General features: G+C 37.2%; 1 protein-coding gene across 1 annotated transcript in view; it reads left to right on the top strand.

Annotated features, from left to right (window-relative positions):
• Positions 1 to 23,625, top strand: part of IQUB (IQ motif and ubiquitin domain containing) — a 56,164-nt gene extending 32,539 nt beyond the window's left edge. The window contains exons 9-13 of the mRNA XM_087430241.1: positions 8,521 to 8,691; positions 13,430 to 13,606; positions 17,656 to 17,904; positions 18,601 to 18,786; positions 23,281 to 23,625. Of these exons, the coding sequence (XP_087286367.1) occupies positions 8,521 to 8,691; positions 13,430 to 13,606; positions 17,656 to 17,904; positions 18,601 to 18,786; positions 23,281 to 23,460 (963 nt within the window). The 3' untranslated portion in view covers positions 23,461 to 23,625. The remainder of the gene's footprint in view (positions 1 to 8,520; positions 8,692 to 13,429; positions 13,607 to 17,655; positions 17,905 to 18,600; positions 18,787 to 23,280) is intronic.
• The last annotated feature ends 1,202 nt before the right edge of the window (positions 23,626 to 24,827 follow it).

Below are 24,827 nucleotides of genomic sequence, written 5' to 3'. Positions count from 1 at the left end.
ACCTTTTCGTGGTGAAACTGCCTGCTTGATATTGAATAGCCTGTTTCCATAGTGACCAATTTCCTTTTATAAACCTGATCTTTCCAAACAATTAAAAGCCAGTCCAGCCACAAGAAGAAAAGAGATGGAGTTCAAGATATTCGCCTTTAGTGATTCTAGTTGTATGACTCTTGTTATTTGAGAACATTCGTTCTTACAAACCATATTTTTTTGATACTTCAAATGCCCTCCTCTTATCTTACTTACTTCCTGTTTGATCTCAGTTTTTCCTGTGGCTTTAACTACTACCTGCATTCTGGGACTCCCTATAGTTTCAGGCCAGATCTCTCTTGGGAGCTTCCAAATCACATATATAATTGCTTACTGTCATTGCTCTTTGGATGTCCCTAGAGTTCACCTCAAGTTGACACGTCAACTTCTAAGTCATATCATCTCACCATTCCTTCACCCCTTCCCTGCCTACTGATCCTATTCTGTAGCACTCACATAGTTTATCTCCATGAATATTTCATCATCTATTCAGTTGCTTCAGGCAGAAACCTGGGCATTATTCTTGACATCCCATCCAGCCACCAACTTGTTTGTTCTATTACTTTAATAATCTCCTCAATTCTTTACTTCTTTATCTCCAAACCCACTGCCACTGCTTGTAGGGAAATGGCTCTGCCATGGCACCCTGATGACTTTGCACGTATTCAAATAGGTCATGTAGGCCAAGACTTGAACTGCAGCTAATCCAAGTCTTGGTGGAATGCCTTGTGGTCCTGCTGGAACACAAAGGCGTGGGCGGCTTCTGAAGAGATGCTGTGGGGCAGCTCCTCTCTCTTGCCTCCCTATCTCCCTGTCGTGAGACAGGTCTTGTCTTGTGTGTGTGAGCTTGACACAGATTTAGTTGAATCTGAATTTCCTCCCCATTTGGATTACTTTATGTCTCCAAATGAGGCTCTTGGCCTCTAGTCTCACTTCTCATTTCCCTCCTTCATTGTCCATACTGCTGCCATCGTGGCCTCATTAAAAACAACTCTGCCCCTGCCTCTGCTCGCTGCCCTCAGGGAACAAGGATTTTCATAATCGATTCTCAGCACACCTTACCCATCCCACGGTTGTCTCACTGTTGTCTCTCTTCACATGCTACAGCCACACTGCTCCAGCCATGCTCAATTACTTGCACATTGTCAGAAAGACCATGTGCTCTTAATGTTTTTGCATTTGGTGTTGCCTCTACATGGAACTTCCTTTCCTTCCTTCCTCAGTAGCCATCCTTCAAAACAAGCTCAGATGCCCCTTCTTCCAGAAAAGATCTGCTAATCCTCCTACGTTAGCCTGTACTGTATGCTTTCATGAGACTTTGATTCACCTCTCTTTTAGTACATAGTGGTCAATTTTTATTATATCTATTTACATCTCTGAATCCTTCCTAGATGCTGAGCTTCTTAAGGCAAGAGCTATCTTTTATCTCTGTATCCTCTTATCCTAGCACAGTGCTTATCACAGATATCAATCAATGTTTGTGCAGGAAGACAGGGAGGAAAAATAAGTGGCAGAAATAATTATTGTGTAATTTTATATTTCAGGCATTAACAAGAAATTATGCAATGTAGATACTGTCATTTCAAATTCTTGAGTATATTCATTCTAGGAAAGATGCGTCTACTGTATGGAAGCCGTAATATTCATACTTCTCCAGAGTCATATTGCGAACTCAATTTATTTCTTTAGCGAGTTGCTTTATCATGAATCCAGCTTCACCACTGGGAACTGTGTTCCTTATATGTCTGCTTGTTAACCTTACCAAAGAGGACAACTTGGAGCCAGGGCACAAGGGAGTTTGAAGGAGCTGGAGGCCTCTCAGGTGCCAATGGACAGGGAAGTTGGGTGGCGCCCACCCTTCCTTATTTGAGGCTGCACCTTCTACAGGATTTCCCACTTGTACTTTCTCTGCTGCTTTGTTTCCTATAAACTATTTTAAATTCTTGTTGTAAATACTTATACACTGTCTGTTCTTCTTTATGCCTTTACACCCTCCCACCAGGCCTCATGTCTAGCATTATCTCTAAACACTTTTTGAAGTATAAAGAGTCCAAAAGTCGATCAAGTCCCAACATATAATAATGACTCTGGAGCCAGTTGACAACCATTACTCTTTCTCATGAAGTATAGCATCCTAAGAAGGCTTTAAATCTTACCCAAAAAAGATGAGGTGGGGAAATTTTGTTCGCAAGAATTCCTATGAGGAAGGAAGATCTTTTTTTTTTATTTTTGGGTTTTGTAAATACTTTGATAAGTTATTGGGGTAGAATCTGAGACCCTGAAGGATCCTGAGTGTAGGAAGAATTGCTCTGTGCCAGGAAAATGAAGGTTTATGGGTGTTGTCAGGAGAGAAAGAGAGTAGAGTGAAGAGACAATTGGAAGGCAATGGGGCACAATGTGGCTTCTTGTGACTTCCTTAGTTAGATTACTAAATAAAAGAAATATTAAGTGCAAGATTATTATTATTATTATTTTTTGTAAGAGGAGAGGGAACAAGGGAAATGATTAGGCATTAATGTCCAGACTGACTCAGGGCAGCACACAAGGTGTAAGACCAGAAGATTTCAATAGAAATCTTCATTGGAAGATTCTTCATCCTTCAATGGAAGGTTGGAAAAACTTAGCCACAAGAATTTGTAGAAATCAAAGAAAATGAGCCAGCCCTGATGGCCTAGTGGTTAAAGTTTGGTGCTTACTGCTTTGGCAGCCTGGTTTCATTTTCCGGTCGTGGAACCACACCACTTGTCTGTCAGTTGCATGCTGTGGCAGCAGCTCACATAGAAGAACTAGAACAACTTAGGATATACAACCATGCACTGGGGCTTTGGGGAGGAAAAAAAAAAAGAGGAAAATGGGCAACAGATGCTAGCTCAGGGCAAATTTTTACCTGCAAAAAAAAAAAAAAAATAGAAAGAAATCAAAGGAAAGGCTTTTTATGGGTCATAGGTCTTAGAACTGGACTTCTAAACTCACAGTCACCCCAGCTGATAAACCAGTTAATCTCACCAATCCCTAGGCTAAGATTTAGAGGAAATAGGAAATTTAGCTGATACAAGGGAATTTTGCTGCATTTTTGACCAAAGTGTTGTATAGGGCAAGAAAAACAACCACCAAATGGAACAACTATACTTGAGGTCAATCCCCAGTCTGTTACATAGCCTAATTAGTCCAGCCTTTAAAAATATTGAATAATAGTGACTTTTTGGCCTGCTTTAACCTGTTATAGTAAATTATAAAATCTTTGTTACTCTAATACAAAATCATTTTAATCTTCTTTTTGTACATGATACCATACTAAACATCATAGAAAACGATTAAGATAGATTTTATAGTTGGTCTTTTGTTGTAGATACTTATACAATGTCAATTCCTCTTTATGCCTGTCCATCTTCCCTCCACACCCCCCACGCCTAGCATTGTCTCTCATATTCAGGAGGACTCAGTGTTGATTTTATAAGACTTGAAGTAACTTATCATTCTACAGTTTTTCTGATTGCTAAGAAAGAATAGCTTATAATTTAATCCCTGAAGCTAGACAAGATCAGAGTTTTTTCAAATGTCAACACTAACAACCAGAGCTGTAATGCAGATTTTAAGATCCACATTTAGCACCATAACATATAGATATGGAAAGAGAATATTTCCTTTTTGTCATCTGGAAATGACTTTGGAGAATAAAATTTTGTGTTTTGGTTTTAGTTTAACTTCGTTGAATCTAAAAATTATGTGGTTTATTGAACTAATATTTTGTTTTTCTTTCTTATCCTGAACACAGAATTTCTCTGAGTAGTGAATAATATGATTTTAAATTAGTCCAATCAAGGCATTGAACTGATCAGTTATTAAGGACTCTATACTAAGCCTTCATTCTCCATAAAGGGCTTAATCTCAAGATTTTTTAAAGCATTAGTTAAATAAATTGTAATTTTAACACATCAAACACTGACCTCCACAGGTTATCAAATGTTAAAAACTCACAAGTTGACAGAGGTGAAGAAATTCAGGTCAAGAAATCTGAATAAAAAGTCATCAGCCAGTTTCTGATATACCTGGAGTGCTCTTTACCCAAACGAGGGAAAGAAACCATTTGAATTTCCACAAGAGGTTTTCCCTAGGGTCACGGCCATTTATTTGATTCTCTTTGATTCGTACACCACTTCTCACAATCACAAGCTAAAAAACTGCAATCCAGTTAGATGCGTCATTTGAATGTTTTTTCCCCCTCCCCCATACTCAGGGGGCCAACAGCTGATGGGATAGAAAAATGCAGCCGACTCTTGCCTCTCTCTGAGCTCCACACTACACAGGGGTGTCCTCTGTGGACGAACAAAACCTGTTCGCTGTGTAAAAGAAAAGTGGATCACTACCCAGTAGCTTTTGGGGGGTTAGAGTCTTTCTTAATTTGTGTCCTTACGGACTTGACTGTTAATTTAGGAGGAAGAAAAGACCTCCTCTCACGTACAGTCATTTCTTTTCTTTTGTGGAAGCCTGCTGCTCTCAAGGTTTTTGTTATCTCTCCACCTTCCCTTCAGTGAAATGTGTCTTCCTGCTGTTCTTCTGTTCTCTCCTCCAGGGTCTGCGCTGTCTCATTTGTTGGCAGCTAAATGGAATTTATTACGCTCCTGTTTTCTGAAGCAATTTAAGAACATGATTGTTGTACGTCTCTTATGATAGCCCAGGCATTCAAAGGAAAAAGGAAATAGGAAAGAGAAGTAAGCAAAGTTGACATTTTCCTGCATCAGAGTAAAAAAACACCTTAAGGCTTGAAAGCAAAGAAGCCTGGACTTGAAGACCAAGTTATCAGTGTTGGTAGAAATAATATCCAAGTATAAAAAAGCTTTGCCAATAGATGTTTTGTATTTTCTCAGTGCCAACACTAGGGAACTTGACCTTCAAATCTAGGATTCCTTGGTTCTATCACTCAGTTCCGTTTAATCCAGCTAACTCCTAGTTATTCTTCAGGTTTCATCTTAGATGCTATTTTATTTTCACTAGTTAAATGCTTCATTGTGACTTGTAGTTACCTATTTACTTGCAATCATCAAGCATAATCACTCTTTCTTTTAATTACTTATTTTCTTATCTTTACATTCCATTAGATTTGAGAGTTCTTGAAATCATGATAGTATTTTATCTACTCGGTACCTAGTACACCGACTGATATATAGTAAACACAATAAATATTTGTTGACTGAATCAATGAGTACTGTAGACCCTGTGAGATATGCAGAACTACATGAGAAACTTATTTCTTATAATCTTTTGGGAGAAATAGAATTAACAAACATAAAATAGTTATGGAACAATTTGGATTCAAATTTCATTGTCCTGAATGATTGAAATAGAAACACTGCATATTTTGTGTGTGTTTGTGTGTTTATAAGTAAAATAGGATTTCAGATACTAGTGATTTCATTGGTTCAAACCATAATAGTTAGGAATCTTTATGGAAAAGGTAGGGTTGGAGTTAAAAATTGAAGGACGAGAAGGTTTTGGATGTTGAATATATTTGGAAAAATCCAAGATATTGCCATATCATACTATATTAGATGGGGCTAAAGACTTGGAGGGAAGGTAGAGTTAAATCAATCTATCAGCTGAAAAAAATACAATGAAGTAGGTGAACTAGGCATTTCATTAAAAGGTTATATTATACTTGGATTGTTACAAATGAAATAAGTTACCAGCTTGCAGAGCAAAAGGTATTGTCCACATTACTAGAAGAAAAGAAATTGCATTTAATAGAACCACCCTGAGGAAAATTGCTTGCAAAGATTAAGACATTAGTTCGACTTTAGAATATTGCAATATGAAACTTAGCCTAAGAATGCTTATTCCTTAAAACTTTTAAAAAGAGCTTTGAAACAAGCATTAAACGTCAAAGCACTCTGAGGCCTACCCCAAACAAGGCTGTATCCATTTAAAACAATATTTTTTTTATTTCTGAGTGATAATAATTAAATGATAAAATATTTTATTGAGCTATTTCCCTCTTATAATCCTTAATAAATCTTACTTAATGCTATCAGAGAGCTAATTAACAATAATTATATGTTTTATATATATTTATATAATATATATAATATATAATTATATATATTAAATATATATTTATATATATATAAAAACAATTATTTAATATTAGATTTATGCTCTAAAACTATAAATTAATTATAGGGCTACAGCTTCTCATTTGCTGGATTAAAACTATAACTGAGAATCTGATTCTGATGAAGTTTCTGATGAAGATTCCTAGCTCTGAACAACATTCATTGGCTTTGATCAGAAAATGTTGCCATTGCTTTGAAAATATATCAAATATAGTTGTTTTTATAATTTTATTTATTTATTTTTTCCCCCCAAAGCCCCAGTAGATAGCTGTATGTCATAGATGCACATCCTTCTAGTTGCTGTATGTGGGACGCGGCCTCAGCATGGCCAGAGAAGTGGTGCATCAGTGTGCGCCTGGGATCCGAACCCAGGCCACCAGCAGCAGAGCACGCGCACTTAACCGCTAAGCCACCGGCCGGGCCACTAGCAGCAGAGCGCGCGTGCTTAACTGCTAAGCCACGGGGTCGGCCCTGTTTTTAAAAGGTAACTTTGTCGGGGTTGGCCCAGTGGCGTAGCTGTTAAGCGTGCGCGCTCCGCTGCGGTGGCCAGGGGTTCGCGGGTTTGGATCCCAGGCGTGCACCGTCACACTGCTTGTCAAGCCGTGCTGTGGCGGCGTCCCATATAAAGTAGAGGAAGATGGACATGGATGTTAGCCCAAGGCCAGTCTTCCTCAGCAAAAAGAGGAGCGTTGGCAACAGATGTATGTTAGCTAATCTTCCTCACAAAAAATAAAATAAAAAAATAAAAATAAAAAAATAAAAGGTAGGGCCGGCCCTGTGGCTTAGTGGTTAAGTGCGTGCGCTCCGCTGCTGGCGGCCCGGGTTCGGATCCCAGGTGTGCACCAACGCACCGCTTCTCCGGCCACGCTGAGGCTGCGTCCCACATGCAGCAACTGGAAGGATGTGCAGCTATGACATACAACTATCTACTGGGGCTTTGGGGGGAAAAATAAATAAATAAAATCTTTAAAAAAAATAAAATAAAAAAAAATAAAAGGTAACTTTGTCGTTCCCAGTGTAATTTAGCTAATATGAAACAAAAAAATTAAAGGTAAATTGACACTATGACTAAAAATTCCTCATAATACTGTCATAGTAAATACAGCCTTATGTTATTTCTCTATTTGGCTGGTCTATATTCCTGATGATTTGTTCCAATACATGAGCTTCTCTCTAAACTTTAAATTATATCAAATCTAAGATTTAAATGGTTACAAGTGTGGCATAAATTGGACTACGGGTCTCCAATCAGCCTACAAAAACATCCAACATTTGAACAGTTAATAGTCATGAGAACACAGCCTTGGTTCTGATAGATTATAATCAGAGAAAGAAACCGAGCAGCTTTATACTGTAAAGTAGAAGGGCAGATAGACAGTGAGTTTTCACTGTGAAATTTCTGGGTGAATGCATCTTAAAGTTAGGGTAGGAGGGAACAGAAGCAGTGGCAAACACAGATTTAGTCGTCATTAAAGATTGTACTGGTGTCCCGAGTCTGCAGAGGACTCACTCCACCTCCTGTCTCTGGTCTCTGAAGTACTCAGAGTACTTAGCCTGGGAGTACTCAGACGAGCTTCAGCGCAAGTGAACCCCGTTTTTTTTCTTTAATTGAGGTAACATTGGTTTATAACATTCTATAGGTTGCAGGTGTACAACATTATAATTTGACATCTGTATATACCTATCCATTTTTAACCCTCAGTTCAGCAGGTGGGCTGGGTTGGGAGGTACCAAGCCTGAATTGGAAATAGAAAGTGAGAATCTTACCCATTATCAGAGAGGCAGGGACCACAGCACTGCTAAGATAGCTAAATATAGCTGTTTCACTGTGGACATCTGTTTTGTGAAGAACTGTGAGCTTGTTGTAGATTTGTCTTTACAGGAAACAAAACTATATCTCACAGAGTTTCTTTTTGCTATATCTTTAGGTCTAACACATTATGGATTGTAACAATTGCTCTACAAAGGTTGTCTTCAATTGGCAAGGCATGATCAAGACAGATTTATACAACTCAATATAATTGAATCAAGCAGATAATTTTTTTTAACATTCTAAATAGCATGCTTTTTGCCAGGGGGTGATGAGTTATTCCATATACCCATCAAACCATTCAGCATACTAGTTAGTACAGATTAACAGCAAATTCTAAATCCTGTAGAAGTGTTTGCACTTGTACACACTGAACAGCTCTCTCATATTTTTTTTCTAAAATGTTTTACTTTCCCACGTTCTACAAATTATTCAATGAATTTTCTTAAGTTTTAGTGATACTTTTATTCTTAAAGCACATGATATTAAGGTTAACTTTTAGTAGAAGGAACAAAATTATTTTTTAGCCTTTAATTAACTGATAATTATAAACATAATATTATTTTTAAGTGTTCAGCTCCAAAGACATGGAGAACATTTGATGGCAAAATAGTTGAGATGGATACACAGTTCACCATCAGAGCCAGAGAACTGCAAAACATCTATAAATGCATTACACTGAAAAATCTCTCTCAAGATGAGAGGCTGGATGTGCTCTTAACACTTAAACATACTGTGAAGGTACGTTAACTTTCTCTTAGTTTTGGAGTATCACTATCAATAAAAAAATTGAATACTAAAATAAGCAAGGTTTTTTGTGTTAAGTAATTATAAAGATAATGTTTGTATATATGAATTTTATTTTGTTAACAACTATTGTTTTGGTATAATTTTGGGAGGATGTGGTTTATGCATTAATATTTATCTAAAAGTTCTCAAACTGTATAATATGACACATAATAAATGTAAACATAGCACAATAAATATCCTAAATGTAAATATGTCCCCTCTATGCAATGGATGCAAATATATGCAAATATATAGCATGGCATTAATACTCAACTCAGTTCAATAAAACAGCAACTATTGTCTATATATTTTGACATGTTTCACTGAAAATTTTATTTTTAGCAGTTTTAAAGCAGCATCTGTGTAAGTATTTTTGTTTTTTTTTTTCTCTTCAATTATTGATTTTCTGTGTTTTTAGTCCTGCTTTTAATGAAAATGAAGTGGGTGTCACAGGTCAGGTTCCCAAGAAACAGCCTCTGAGATGGGGATTCGTGTGCAGGAAGCTTCTTGGAGAGTGCTCTCAGGAGGAACTCCTGTGAGGAAATAGACAGCAGGATTGGTCAGGTGGAGAAATTAAACTCTCAGCAGTGACTCCAGCCAGTCTCACAGGGAGCTCTGAAACTGGGGAGGCCCTTCTGAGTTGTGCCGAATCAAGGCGAGGGGCCAGGAGTTTTTACTCCCACATTGACCATTTATTGGATGTGGGCTGCCCCTAGGAAGGAGAGGTGACTTAGGATGAGGCATCTCTCTTTACCAGAAAGCAGTTCTCAGAAAGGGACTCAGTTGAGAGTGTCAGCCAACAGTGTGCGGGGGTGGGAGAATGAGTTCCTCTGGTCTGGACACAGCATACACAACACATACCGCTGCTTGGACCCACTGGCTTCACGTTGTAAGTTGTGAGAGCAGCTGCTCCAGATTTGGGTAGGCCCTTTTTCCCTGGGGAAAATTGCAAGAGCAGGGTTGATGAGATAGCTATAGCCCCCTATTGTTGCCATTGTCGGTAAGGCCACAACAGATACTCATTGTCTCTTTCCTCTAGTATCCATTTAGATTTCCTCACCCTCAACTCGCACCTTGACTGATCTAGGTGGCCTACCTGTTGTGGTGACCCACACCTTGAGAGGTCTAGACTACAGGTCACTGTGCTCTTCTCAGGCTGAAGCTGGTAGACTTCCATTTACTGTCAAAACTGGGCAAGAATATACCAAGAAATGCCCTGGACCTGGGTGCCAAACATGTTCTTCCCTGTCTGCATTGGGTAGTAACAGCACTACTCTCTTTCAAAGATCAAGGTTAATTACCTCTACAGGCATGACACTTTCCTTGCCCCCCAGGTCTTTTGGCCTAAAGAGCCCAGGCATTAGTTGTAGCTTAGAGTTTAATAGGACTCTTGCTGTGTCCTCTACTAGAAACATTTTCCCTCCAGGAATTAGGACCTCTAAACTTGAGAGCCCAGAGTTGCAGGGACAGGAAGCAAAAGTTCCCCAAGTAGTAAATGGGTCCGTTTCTACTTTCAACCCCTTGGTTTCCAGAGTAAGGTAGTTTCGGGAGCTTCCACTTGTTCTTCTGCGTCACGTTAGCTCTTACCCCACAGATCAAGAAATGTGCTAACTAACAAGTATTCCATTCCAATGATATGTTCAAGGACCAGGAAAATGAACACTGGATGGGTCTGTGAACCCAGTGGACCCATTGTGAGCTGGACCTGGGTCAGGACTCCATTTATGTTTTGTTCCCATGTACCCACATACCAGCAATTTTCAGCCAAGATGGCTTTCTTCAGCTAAGGGAAATCCAGAGAGAGGCTCAGGTGAGAGTTGTCAGCTGCCAGCCTATCAGCAGCTGGGAGACTGAGTGCTTCAGTTCTGAAGTGGGGGTAATGCGAGCAGCACATCACAGCATTCGCTATAATGGATATGTTTTCTATATTCCTAATTAAAGGGGAAAACCCAAGTGTCATTAGGACCATTGCTATAGCTCTTGTGTTTTATAGCTCAAATTGAAGGTAATATTGGGCATATGTCATTGTCAATATAAATAAATGAGCAATTCAGCTAAAAATATTTGGCTTCTGAAAAACGATTTTGAGTTCTCTAACTTTATAAGACACTCACCAGATGCCACCTTCAGTTTAAGGCATAGATATGTAAGTTGTTTCTGAATTATCACTCCTAAGAACTATTTTAAAGTTTGTACATAGACGATGGATTGGATAACTCTGCATGGTCAATCTATTTTGGTCATCGATCTGACCCAAATTGCCAGAGTGTGTGTGTATAGATATTCAAATGATAATCATGGTTCACTACAAATAACAGCTGAAAAAATGTCAGCCATATTCAGATCCATCTAGGTGAGCCATGTGATTACAACCTATTAATTTCACAAGTATAACCCTTAGATACCTCATGTGGGCTCTTTGCCTCCTAATTGCAAAGAACTCTCATTCTGTTGAGAAGAAACAAGACCAAGACACAAAATTTTTAAGACACATTAAGTAGAGTAAGTGGTTCTTGTTGGGAGATAAATCTTCATAGGTCTCTCGCATTGCTGCCCATCTTGAGAGCAGAGGCATTGACTGCCTTTGAAAAAGGCTACCTTTTCAAAGATGTCTGTGTAGTGACTAGGCTTGGAAGATAGAAATAGATAGGAAGATAGGGAGAAGCAGTAGATCCAGAGGTAGGAAATAAGCTTGATAGCTGTAGAGGGCAGTAAAAATATCAGATTGGAAAAAAGAGAGTGCAGGTAGGGAATACAATAGAAATGCTCTTGCCTGACATAATTAGGACCATTAGCTGGTTAATTAAAAAGCCAAAAGATGGCTCATAAAAGATAAATCATGTATATCTTAAACAATATATTTAACCTAATATATTCACATGTACATTTATTTAACAATATTTTGATGGAGGATTAAGGCCTTTAAGCATAACTCAAATTCTGGCTCTATTCATTTATGACTGTGCAACCTTAGGTAAGTTATTTAATATTTCTGAAAATCAGTTTCACCATTTGTAAAATTAGTTGCTTTGAGGATATAAATATATATATGTGTATATATATGTACATATATATGTGTATATAATATAAATTAAAAAATATAATCTCTATGTCTCAGTGCTTACAAACAGGGAGCCCTTAATAAATAATAGGTATTATTTTGATGACAATTACTAATACAGACTAGTGAATCTTAAACCTGAGTACACATTAGAATTATCTAGAGAACTTGAGAGAGAGAGAAAGAGACAGAGACAGACAGACAGACAGGCATGGAGAGAGAGAGAATATGAGAATAAATGAGTAGGAATGTTTTCTAGGCCCCATTTCAGAGCAGTTAAATTAGATCCTCAAGTGTGAGGGCAATGTTAAAATCTTTTAAAATCTCCCTCAGGTCCTTCTAATGTGCCTTCAGGGTCAACGACCAGTGATGCACTCTTGAATTAGCTATAAAGAATATGTATTAAAAAGTACAGAAGAGCATTATTTTAGTTACTGGCTTTACCTTCTGACTCTTTCCTTCAAACTTTATGTTTCTTGTGGTCTTTTCTTGAGCAGGTGGAGCAATTTCTATTTTGCTGCTTATAAATCCTTCTACCTTAATCACTTAACTCTTCTCTAAGGCTTTCTTATTCAACCACACTCATTTCTATTATTTTATTAAAAATTATTGTGAATTATATAAACATGCAGAAAATATGTATAAAATATATATGTAAGTTTAGTAAATATAAAGCCACCAACCATGTAACTACCCTCTGGTCCCAAAACAGGATATTGCCAACATTGCTAGCATCCCACTTTCTCTTCTTGATGGCGATTCACCCTCTCATCCCCTAGAAGTAACTACCATACTGACTTTCATAGTAGTCATTTCCTTGATTTTTCTTCGTAGTGTGCCACCTCTGTATACATCTCTAAATAATATGGTTTAGTGTTGCTTATTTTTGGATTTTATTTCAATGGAATAATACTGTATGTACTATTTTGTGCGTTGCTTCTTTTGCTCAACATTAATTTGTAAGATTTAAGCTTCTTATTGTATATAGCTGTAGTTCATTCATTTCCGCACATTAGATAGTTTTCTTACGTATGAATAAGCCATCACTTATTTATGTAATCAACTTATTTATGGATATTTGGTTATTTCTAATTTTGGGCTACTGTGAGCAATGACTCTACATGCAGATTTCTCTAAAGCACTTAAGAATAGAATTGCTGGGTTGTAGATTATGCATATCTTAAACTCTACTAGATAATTAAGTCAATTTTTTTTCCCAAATTAGTTGTACCAATTTATACTCCTATCAGCAATGTTCATTTATTCTGGAATCTAGTTTTCAGTTTGTTTGGGTGGTAATTTAAAAAACTAAGTAATTTTTTGGGGCCGGCCTGGTGGCGCAAGCGGTTAAGTGCGCGCGCTCCGCTGCGGCGGCCCGGGGTTCGCTGGTTCGGATCCCGGGCGCGCACCGACACACTGCTTGGCAAGCCATGCTGTGGCGGCGTCCCATATAAAGTGGAGGAAGATGGGCACAGATGTTAGCCCAGGGCCGTCTTCCTCAGCAAAAAAAAAAAAAAGAGGAGGATTGGCGGATGTTAGCACAGGGCTGATCTCCTCACAAAAAAAAAAAAAAAAAAAAACTAAGTAATTTTTAAAATTCTATACTGAATATTTTTGTATTTTGTATAGGAACATGAATGTAAACTGACTCAGGAAATTTTACAATTGATTGACAGAGAGGTTGACCTTATGATGAGAGGAGTCAAACATCATAACCTTGAAGGACTCAGAAAAAGAATTGCAACACTCTTTTTTCAATACATTAAAACACCTCTGTTTAATCCAGAAGTTGCAAGACACCTTAAGGTACTCTACTTTTTTTCCCCTGTATTCCTTTCTCAAAATTCTAAGATATGCTATAGTAAATTGCAGTTTATTCAAATTTTGCGTTAACGTTTTACTTGGTGTCCGTGTGGAAGACCATCTTATTGGTGAAATCTCCTTTGAATGATTATTTTTTTATGTTGATAAATTAAATTTATTCACTTAATAAATTTCTGTGTCTGTGTTTCCAAGCCTGAATTCTTTTCTAATCTCTCAACCAAATTTTCAGTTGAATATTGCATTACGTTGAATGTATCGTGATCTCTCACACCTTCATGCTTTTGCACGTAGCGTTGCGTCCACCAGGAATGCTGTCCCCCACTTCACCCAGCCAACTCCTACTCATTTCCTAAGACTCAGTTCACATGTTCCCTCCTTCATGAGGCTGCAGAGACAGTTAAACTTTTCATTCTTGAGATTCTACATGCTCATTGTTTATATTCCTTTATAATACTTATCATATGGTTATAATTATTACTGAACAGATCCATGTAGATATCCTGAGAGAACTTGAAATGTAACATGTATTTGAATTAAACTACCTTCTCCAACTCCAACATGCCTAGGCTTCTGTGGAGATTTTCTCTCTAAAGCCAAGATAAGTGCCTTATTGCCTTCTCACTGTGCAAAACTTTTTAAAACACTTTTAGTAAAGTTTTAGGGGAGGGAGGTTACTACAGAATTCTAAATAGTATTTTATTCCAATGATTATTTTTAGAATTATATCTTATTTAAGAGGCTGACTAAACATCCCTTTTGCTTTTTTGACGTAAACAAAATCTCAATATTTAGTCAAAACTTTTAGAAAAATAAAAATTGTTTAATTGTTATATTTTTTCTTTTTTAATGAACTTTTAAAACTTAATTGTATTGTAAGAGAATATTAAAATATGCAAGTCTAAGAGAAAAGTTGCCGATTGTATTATTTCTTATTCAAATCGATATTTCCTTTGTCTGAGCTACCCTCTAGTCCTTCTCTATGGACTTATTCAGTTTTTATATGTTTGCAGTAAATAATAGAATTTCATATTCTACATGTTCAGGTAACATTATTCCATCTTATTCACTTTTTAAATTTACTTTTTGTGAAATTCACCATTTTTGGTGAGTTTTGATAAGTGCAGAGAGTCATGTAACCAACAGCACAATCAAGATAAAAGTATTCTTATCGCCTCCCCCAAATTCCCTCATGCTGCTGCTTTGTAATCAACCCTTCCTCTGGCTCCCTCACTTTTGGCAAATACTGATCTGCATTTTATTTCTATAGTTTTACTTAACCCAGAGTATCATAAAATGAAGTCATACTCTATGTACTCTTTTGAGACTGGCTGCCTTCGTTTAGCATATTGCATTTGAGATTCACCCATGTATTTGAGTGTTTCAGCAGTTTGTTGTTATAGCTGAGTACTATTTTTATTGTCTGGATGTACCAGAGTTTATCTATCTATTCACAGTTGTAGGACATTGAGTTGTTTAGAGTTTTGGGCTTTTGTAAATAAAGTACTACAAACACTCGATTGTGAGTTTTTGTGTAAATTGATTGTTTGGGGTTAAAGACCTTGGAAGTGGGATTGTTGAGTTGTATGGTAAATGCTTACTTACCTTTGCAAGACACTGCCAAACTTTTTTCCCAAACTGACTGTACCATGTTGTGCAATTCATGAGAGTTCCAGTTGCTCTGCATCCTTGTCAGCACTTGGTATTGTTAGTTTTTATTTTAATTTTGGAATTCTAATAGGTGTGTAGTAGTATCCTTTTATATTTTAATCTGTGTTTCCCTAATTAATAGTATTAAACCTCTTTGCCATCCATGTATCTTTTTGGTGAAGTGCTGCACTTATCTTTTGCTGCCACACCTTCTGCCCCCTCTCTCCCGCCCCCCCCCCCCCTTTTTAGTTGGGCTGTTTATTTTCTCATTATTGAGTTTTGGGAATTCTTTTTTTTTTTTTTTTTTGGTGAGGAAGATTGTCCCTGAGCTAACATCTGTTGCCAATCCTCTTCTTTTTGCTGAGGAAGATTGGCCCTGGGCTAACATCCATGCCCATCTTCCTCTGCTTTATATGTGGGATGCCTGCCACAGCATGGCTTGATGAGCAGTGCACAGATCTGCACCTAGGATCCAAACCCATGAACCCCGGGCTGCCGAAGCAGAGTGTGAACTTAACCACTATGCCACCAGGTCAGCCCTGAGAATTCTTTATATATTTTGCATGTAAGTCCTTTGTAAGATATATGATTTGTAAATATTTTCTCTCAGTCTGTGGCTTGTCTTTTCATTCTCTTAATAGTATCTTTTATAGAGCAGAAGTTTTTGATTTTGAAGTTGAATTTATCTACTTTCCAATTTATTTTGAAGTTGAATTTATCCATTTTTAAAATGGATCATACTTTTGGTGCTTTTTTTTTTTTGAACTTAAGAAATCTTTTTGGAAGAATTCATATTGTTAAAATGTCCATACTACCGAAAGCAATCTACAGATTTAATGCAATCTCTATCAAAATTGCAATCGCTTTTTTCACAGAAATAGAAAAAAAAATCCTAAAATTTGTATGGAACCACAAAAGACCTTGAGTAGCCAAAGCAATCTTGAGAAAGAAGAACAAAGCTGGAGGAATCATGCTTCCTTGATTTCAAACTATACTATAAAGCTATGGTAATCAAAACGGTATAGTACTGGCATAAAAACAGACACATAGATCAATGGAACAGAGTAAAGAGTCCAGAAATGAACCCATGCATACATGGTCAGCTAATATTTGACAAAGGAGCTGAGGACACACAAAGGGGAAAGGGTAGTCTCTTCAATAAATGGTGTTGGGAAAACTGGATAGCCATTGGCAAAAAAATAAAGTTGGACCCCTATCTCACGCTGCATGCAAAAATAAAAATGGATTGAAGATTTACATGTACGACCTGAAACTGTAAAACTACAAAACTGTAAAACTACTAGGAAAAAAACAGAGAAAAATCTTCTTGATATTGACCTTGGCAATGATCTTTTGGTCACGACACCAAAAGCAAAAATAGACAAATAGGGTTACATCAAACTGAAAAGCTTCTGCACAGCAAAGAAAACGATCAACAACATGAAAGACAATATAAGGAATGGGAGAAAATATTTGCAAACCATATATCTGATGAATTAATATCTGAAAAAATGTAAGGAACTCATATAACTTAATAGCAAAATAATTTTAACCCAATTAAAAAATGGGTAAAGGGCCTGAATAAACATTTTCCCAAAGAAGACATACAGATGGCCAACATGTACGTGAAAAAGTGGTCAATATCACTAATCATCAGGAAAATGCAAATCAAAACCACAATGAGATACCTCACAAATGTTAGAATGGCTATTATTAAAAAGACAAAAGATAGCAAGTGTTGGTGAGGGTGTGGAGAAAAGGAAATCCTTGTGCACTGTTGGTGGAAATGTAAATTGGTACAGCTATTATGGAAAACAGTGTGGAGGTTCCTCAATAAATTAAAAATAGAATTACCATATGATGAAAAATTTCAAATTTTGAAAACTGATCATGAGCCAATCCAAATTTATTGTTAAGATGAATGAAATAAGAACACTTGATTGAGTGGGCTTTTATTTATATCTGAATCTAGTTATTACCTGTAAAAATAATTAATATAGCATAGCACCAAAAATCTAAATTCTTAAAAATAAGTACCAAAGCACTTGCAGGGTGTTCTTACTATTTTGCAACCCAAAGCCTCTACCTACTAGTTTTCTTTCAGTCAATTAATTTTCTAGGTGATTTTACCACATATATCTAAAGGTTGATGAATAATAGACAATTATAATATTTTGTCAGGGTAAATGAATACTGCTTAAAGTTTATATTTTGTGTAGAATAGGAAGTTAAGGGAAAAATATGACTTTAAAATTTAACCAACTTTGAATCTCATTCTAAGATAAGTTAGCCCTCAGTGGGTTAGTATTTGTTCTGTTGGTTAACTTCTCTTGCTTAGTATTTGGCCTGGCTTTTATACCTTTCTAATTTTTTTTACTAATTAGGCCCCTCAAGACCCACTGAAGTTTTATAAGAAGATTTACTTTTGCCACAGTTGCCAGCTGTATTTGCCTTCTACAGCGTTTGCTGTATCCGCGACTTCACACCGCATATACCGGTGTCGTCACTGCGTTAATCTTGACAATGAGACTCGACAGCGAGAATCATTTTTGAAGTACAAATGTTTACTTCAACGGCTCTACTATTCAGAAACTGATTATGAAGATGACTCTAAAATTGCTTTTCTGATGCAGGTATGATCAGTCAGGGTTGCCAATCAAGGATGAAATTTGTCCGCTGATTTTACGAAAAAGATTCCTGCTTTCCTACTCAAATCTTTTAAAATAATGGTTCTTTTTTCTATGCTTATACTTTGTGAAGCTTGCCCCTCTGGCAATTCTAGGTTTATCTATGCAGACCTTGTGGTAAAAAGTCACTTCAAAAGTTTTAGCTAATGTGGTTTAAGTAAAAAAAGTTTTTAAATAATTATTTCATTCCCCCCCTTTTTCCTTTTCTCATTAAAACAACAGTCTTTTTAATAACATTACGTGAATTGCTCATTCTTTATTAAATTTCAATCTCCTCATTTGTAAAATGGGAATAAAATGACCGACAATAACCCTGAGGATAAGATGATACTTACTAATAAATTTTGAAAAAAAACAAATACCATATAAATGTAAGGTAAAATTAGCATACTGGAAGAAATATCTACAGCTTACTCCAGGTTAAAGATGCGGTCATGACTGTGAGACTGGTAATGTAGTTTGGGCAGAATGAACAGAGACTTGGTGAAAACTAAGGAGCTAAGTGCCACTGAAAACCTCATGAATGTTTCTCTTTGAAAAATGTACTCAATATAATTTAATTATTTCAAGTAATATAATAATCTTAAAGAAATGTTATGTTTATAAGAAAACATTATTTTTCAAACTTGTTTTGACATACAGCTACAAGATATTCAGTACCTGACAGAGAACATCTGGGCATCCCAGTCAGTCCTCAGTGCCTGGACCAATCTCAATGATCTGGTCATGGTCAGGTGGGATAAATCCTTGGAGTGGTCCCCCTGGAACTGCATTCTTCTCACCAAAGATGAAGCTGCTGTTCATCTCAAGCTAACAAGTATTGAAGAGGTAAGAAAGTGAAACTTTATCTGGGAAATTAATCATTGGAATTATTAGAGATAACTTGACTACCTTAGAGATAACTTGACTACCTTTTAATACATTCCATGCATAATTTAAATTCTTCCATTGGATTAACAGAGAATCCATGGATAACAGTAACAAGGTATGTGGATAGTATGTATGGTGGAGATTAAAATTAAAAGGAAGCTAAGGCACATAATAGGTAAAGGTAAGAGATCTGAAGGTCTTCCATGTACCTAAAACATGGCACCACTCTCTCCTTTTTTTTTTTTTTTTAAAGATTTTACTTATTTATTTTTTTCCCCCCAAAGCCCCAGTAGATTGTTGTATGTCATAGCTGCACATCCTTCTAGTTGCTGTATGTGGGACGCGGCCCCAGCATGGTCAGAGAAGCGGTGCGTCGGTGTGCGCCCGGGATCCGAACCCAGGCCGCCAGCAGCGGAGCGCGCGCACTTAACCGCTAAGCCACGGGGCTGGCCACTCTCTCCTAATAATAGCAAGTTCAAGCATGTTAGTTCCACAGTACGTTCCATGAGGGGAGGGATTTTGTTTAGCTTATTCATGTCTATATCTCTAATACCTACAACATTTCCTGCACAGACTAGGGGTTTAACACGTACTTGTTGAATGAATAAATGTATATTACTGCCAGATAGGTATTTTGGAACCTAGAATCTGCCCTTTGATTAATTATCATGAGTCTGCCTAATAACACACGAAATTCTCAAATAAATTTTGTGCTCTAAATGGTAATCATACTGATGGGATATATTTCTGAGGCTCCATTTCTCATTTGCTTCCAAATAACTAGGAGTGGGGAAAAAACTGCAAAAATTAAATACCATTTAATTTCAGTAACTTACAAGATGCAATCTGTAAAACATTTTTTTGTGTGTGTGAGGAAGATTAGCCCTGAGCTAACATCCGATGCCAACCAATCCTTCTCTTTTTGCTGAGGAAGATTGGCCCTGGACTAACATCCGTGCTCACCTTCCTCTATTTTATGTGGGACACTGCCACAGCATGGCTTGACAAGTGGTGTGTTGGTCCACACCTGGGTCTGAACCTGTGAACCCCGGGCCACTGAAGCGGGGCGTGCACACTTAACTGCTACACCACGGGGCTGGCCCCTGTAAAACATTTTGATGAACAGAATTGGGGGGTCCCTGGTGGGTTCCCAGAGACCTCCATTTACGCTAAGCAAGCCCAGGATCCCGAGAGCTGATACTGATTCTCTGTCTTCTATTGATTAAATTGCTGTACCTTTAATTCCATGCAAGATGTCAGTTAAGAGAAAATAAAGAAATGGCTTCAAATATAATAGTCTTTTCGAATAGTGCTATTCCCTGCCTGTGTTTTTATTGGGGAGGGAGAAGGTGTAAAGTGGAGAAACTAGTTAAATTTTTAGCTTTTTTTGAACAATTTTCCAGTAGAAGCCAGGCTAAGAAAAATTCCACTCTAGGGATTGCAAGAAAGGGCAGCAAGAAATTGAAGCTGTGTTAAATATTATATTTAGTAAACTAAGCTGCCTCATAAATATTTCATCACTGGAAGCCTAGCCAATACTAACAATATCATTTCGTCTAGGACCCATAGTGGGACTGAAGTTCATTCCCAAAGCTGATATTCCACTGCTTCTTCAATTAATCCATACAACTCCCTTTGTGTATTTCATCAGATTGCTGCAGTATCAAATTAAATGTTCTATGGGGCCGGCCCGTGGCTTAGCGGTTAAGTGCGTGTGCTCCGCTACTGGCGGCCCAGGTTTGGATCCCGGGCGCGCACCGACACACCGCTTGTCCGGCCATGCTGAGGCCGTGTCCCACATACAGCAACTGGAAGGATGTGCAGCTATGAAATACAACTATCTACTGGGGCTTTGGGGGAAAAAATAAATAAATAAAAATTATAAAAAAAAATAAAAATAAAAAAAATAAATGTTCTATTCACATGCATTCCTGATTTCAGGATGCCAATTTTACTGAATCTCTGTAAACAGAGCTAAGGTTCTCGACCAGACAAACTAAAACAAAATGGCCTTTTTTTGGTTTTGAGCTGGTGTCATCCTTTAAGTATTAATATTCGGCCTCGTTAAAGAAGAGTTTATGTCTTGCGGCAAGTTAAATAGAGCATTTCCAGAATTTCCTTAATGCACAGAGATATTTGCTTTCTAAGTTAGTAAAAACATACTCAAAAATTAAAATAATCTTGACTCCCTGCAATTATGCACAAGTTATAGGAAAACCTGGAAAAAGACTTCTGTTCTCTGAACTGTAAATGAGGCAGATCAATTTCTCACGGTGTGCACATTGGCCAAAGGAGGAACAATAGTGGATTTAAAGTCAGGGGACCTCACTCAGCGTTTCCCCATTTCGGTCACTAACAATCTGCAGGATATTAAGACCTGCCCTCTTTGCTTCATAAATTTTTATAAAGGTTAGCTGAAAACATGGAATCAGTATAGAGGATCAGAGCAGCCCTGGCTTTGAATTCTGGCTTAATCACTTATGAGCTGGGAGAAGGTGGGCAAGTTTGTTAATGTCCCAGTGCCCCGGTTTTCTCGTCTATAAAAAGGGGATAATAGATACTGGATATCTTTCCATATTATATTATTCTGTAAGAGTTGCTTGTTGTTCCTTTGATTGTATGTACCATAATATGCTTATCTCATCTTTAATGATTGCTTTTGGGTTCTATAAAGGCACTTTGAAAACCTGTCAAGTCCTATGCATGTATAATTGAATGTTGCACAACAGAAATATGTGTTTTTCTTCAATGAAATGTGGGCTAACAAGTGGTGGAGCAAAGTTAGATTAGTGCAAAGGATGAGTATTTTGATCTGGTAAATTTGTCTATAGAGAGGAAACTTTAAAATAAGTCCAGGATACTCCTGCATAATCCTTTCTGCAAGGATATCACATCTTTTGACTCCTTTTCTCCAAGGCTTTCTTGACTTCTGATTTGACACTATGAGGCATCTTCAGTGAGAGGATGTTTTACTTTTAGAAAACAAGTTTTAGGAGGAGGTTGAAAAGAAGGGTCGATTAAGATTGATAAAAGAATAGACGGTATTTATTAATTCAACCAGAATTCACTTTTGAATGTGCCAAATATTATGCTAAGTGCTTGGAGAAAGACAAGGAAATGTAATGAACACCGTTTTTCATTGTTTCAGTTGTATTCAAGTTCAGCTGCAAATAACAGACTAAGCAGCTTATAATGACTTGATCAATTGTGGGTTTAGTTTCCTTATATAACAAGAAGTCCAGAAGTTGGCAGTCTGGGGCCACTATGTGGCTCCACAGTGCCCTCACAAACCCAGGCCCTCTAACTTTTCCCTCAGCTGTATTTAACCTTTGGCTTTCATTCTCATGCTTGTGGGTAGGGATAAAATGGCTGCTTTATCTCCTGCATTATATCCACCTCCCAGGTATGGCAAAAGCCTGAATGTGCTTGACAGATGAGTCTTCTCACTATCAAAAAGCTTTCCTATAAGCTTTATCAGTTATCTATGTGTATGTATGTATAATGGCCAGAAACTTGTCACATGGCCACCCCTAGCTAAAATAAAGGCTAGGCAAGCTGAGTATGTCACAAAATACAAAATCTGGCCCCTATACAAAATCAGGCTTCTAAATATGAATAGAAGAGAGAATGAGTATTGGGTTGACAACTAGCAGTCTGCCACTGTCATTAGAAAATAGATTATCTTGTAATGTGGCAATGCTACATAACAGATAACGTCCCGAATACCGTTATACCTGTGGAGAGACAAGAAGTCTAAAAATTAATTAAGAACAAATAAAAATGGAAAGGCATGAAGACTTAATAAAGGCAGGAAGGTTATTTTCTGTTTAGAAGACAGAATAGGAAACAGTGCAGGGCCTCATAAGGTGGGAATCTAAGGTAGTAGAAAGAGAAATTTACATTGTCACAACACCAATGTGATCTTTATCTTGAACTCTGGAGAAATGGAGGGAAGGACCAATTTTAGGGGAAAAAAAATTCAGGTTGGTAATTGTATGCAGTGTTGAAATAGATTTAAAGAGAGAACCAAGGTGACGAGTACATTCATTCAAAAATATCGATTGAGTGTCTACCTTATGGTGCCAAGAGACACGTATATGAAAAAGACTTGGTTTGAGCCTTCAAGGAGTTTTCCTTATCATGGAAGAGACCCTCAAGCAGATAGTGAAATTCAAGGCAGAATGAACTAAACATTGCAATTAAAATACATAAAAGTGCTTGCAAGTATGGAAGAGGAGGGGATTAGTTTAGACTCAGAGAGGTCACAGGGAGAATCAGGAAAGGCTTCTGGGTTCAAGTGTCATAGGAGCTGAGCCCTGAAGGATGATAGACAAAGTAGGAAAAATGCATGTGGGAAAGAACTGATGAGCAGAGGCGTTGAGGCATGAAAGTGTTTTTACTTGGCAAAATATATGTGACATTTAATAGAATTTTGTTTTCTTTTCTTTTCAGGGATATGAACCCTTGTTTATTCACAAGATCAAACACAAACATATCCTGGCTAAGAACTATTTTTCTCAAATTCCAGTGCTGGCTTCATTTATACCTGATGGTGAAATAGATGAGATCAGAAAGAAATATCACTCAGAAACAACACCTAAGATTATAGAACTCCAGACGCCTAGTCCTTAGAAGACCCAGGAGCATTTGTTTGATGATCAGCATTTTTATTCACTGCTAATAGAGTAATACAGAGGTCACACAATATGGAATTAGAATCTTATCTTTTTATTAATTTTAATTATTTTTCATAATATCATAAGTATATGAAGACAAAACATCTCTATATAAATGATTTATTATTAAACCATTAGTGTTAAATTGAAATATAATTTTGTTATTGAAATTAATATTTTAAAGGAAAGAGAACACTTTATTTTTACATATTTTCACATTAAAATTTTTTAAAATTTCAAGTGCGTTATACTTAAAATCAATAGACAAACAAAAGCCAGGCTTAACTTTCAGCCCAAGAAATTTATTTTAGATAAAATGTAGTTATCTACTAGTCAGTATATGGATGGGAGGAAACATTATAGAATTCTCTTTCTTGAAAATCTTTACAGGCGGGATAAAAGATGCTGTGTTTTAATATAGGGATTTGAATCTTCACTTTTTATCTTCTACTTTCACCTTCTATCCTTCTCAAATCCCAATAAAACAACTGAAACTATTTATAAACAAATAAACAAAAAGTGCATTCTATGCTGGAAAACAGGGTAAATAGTGGAACTGTCTTTTGTCCTATGGGAGAAAAGCTCCCAGTAGGGCAATGATGAAACTGTAGGAAGAACAAACTTGGTCAGGTAAACTATAACAATCTCTTTCCCCAAAAAACCAAAGGAATAACCTTGACCACATGCATGTCAGGGATCTACAGTGATGAACAAGGGTGTATGAGTCAGTCAATAGGAAATAGATGGCACATTCAAAACAGGAAAATTCAAGGAGAGTTTATTTACAAAGGGAGTTATCAAGTGTGGGCTGTGTTTTGGAAACTAAAAGAAGAGAGCAGGAACCCACGGCTGGTGTCAGATAAGCTGTCTCTACCCCAGTCTTAAATGAACCTGGGGAGGGAAAGGTCTGGGAACCCCGAAAGGGAGTGTAAAGAAGATAACTGAGAGGATGAGTGACCAACTGTCATGGCAACAGCCAGCCCTAAGTGATCTCATGAACTAGAGAAATAAATTCTCTGGTCTCACACTTCTTCCTGCCTCCAGTCTCCTGCTTGGGTTTCCCACTGGTAGAAATTTCCAAAAGGAAAGCAGAAGAAATAGAAGTCTATTGACATAATTCATACAGCCTCAGGACAAAGAGTGGAGGAGATAAGGGGGAAAGTGGATCTGGATGGCTAAATAGAAGCTATCCATCTAGGGAGAATTAAAAGTGAAGATCTGTAATTCAAGTAGCACTATTTCACACACACACACACACACAATGTAATTATATATATATACACATATATATAGAGAGAGAGATATGTATATCTATATACATAT

The sequence above is a fragment of the Ceratotherium simum genome, chromosome 1, assembly GCF_057802395.1.
Source record: "Ceratotherium simum simum isolate JZ-2026a chromosome 1, ASM5780239v1, whole genome shotgun sequence".
Lineage (NCBI taxonomy): Eukaryota > Metazoa > Chordata > Mammalia > Perissodactyla > Rhinocerotidae > Ceratotherium > Ceratotherium simum.
Note: the sequence above shows the minus strand (reverse complement) of the source record. Positions and strands in the feature narration are given on the sequence as shown.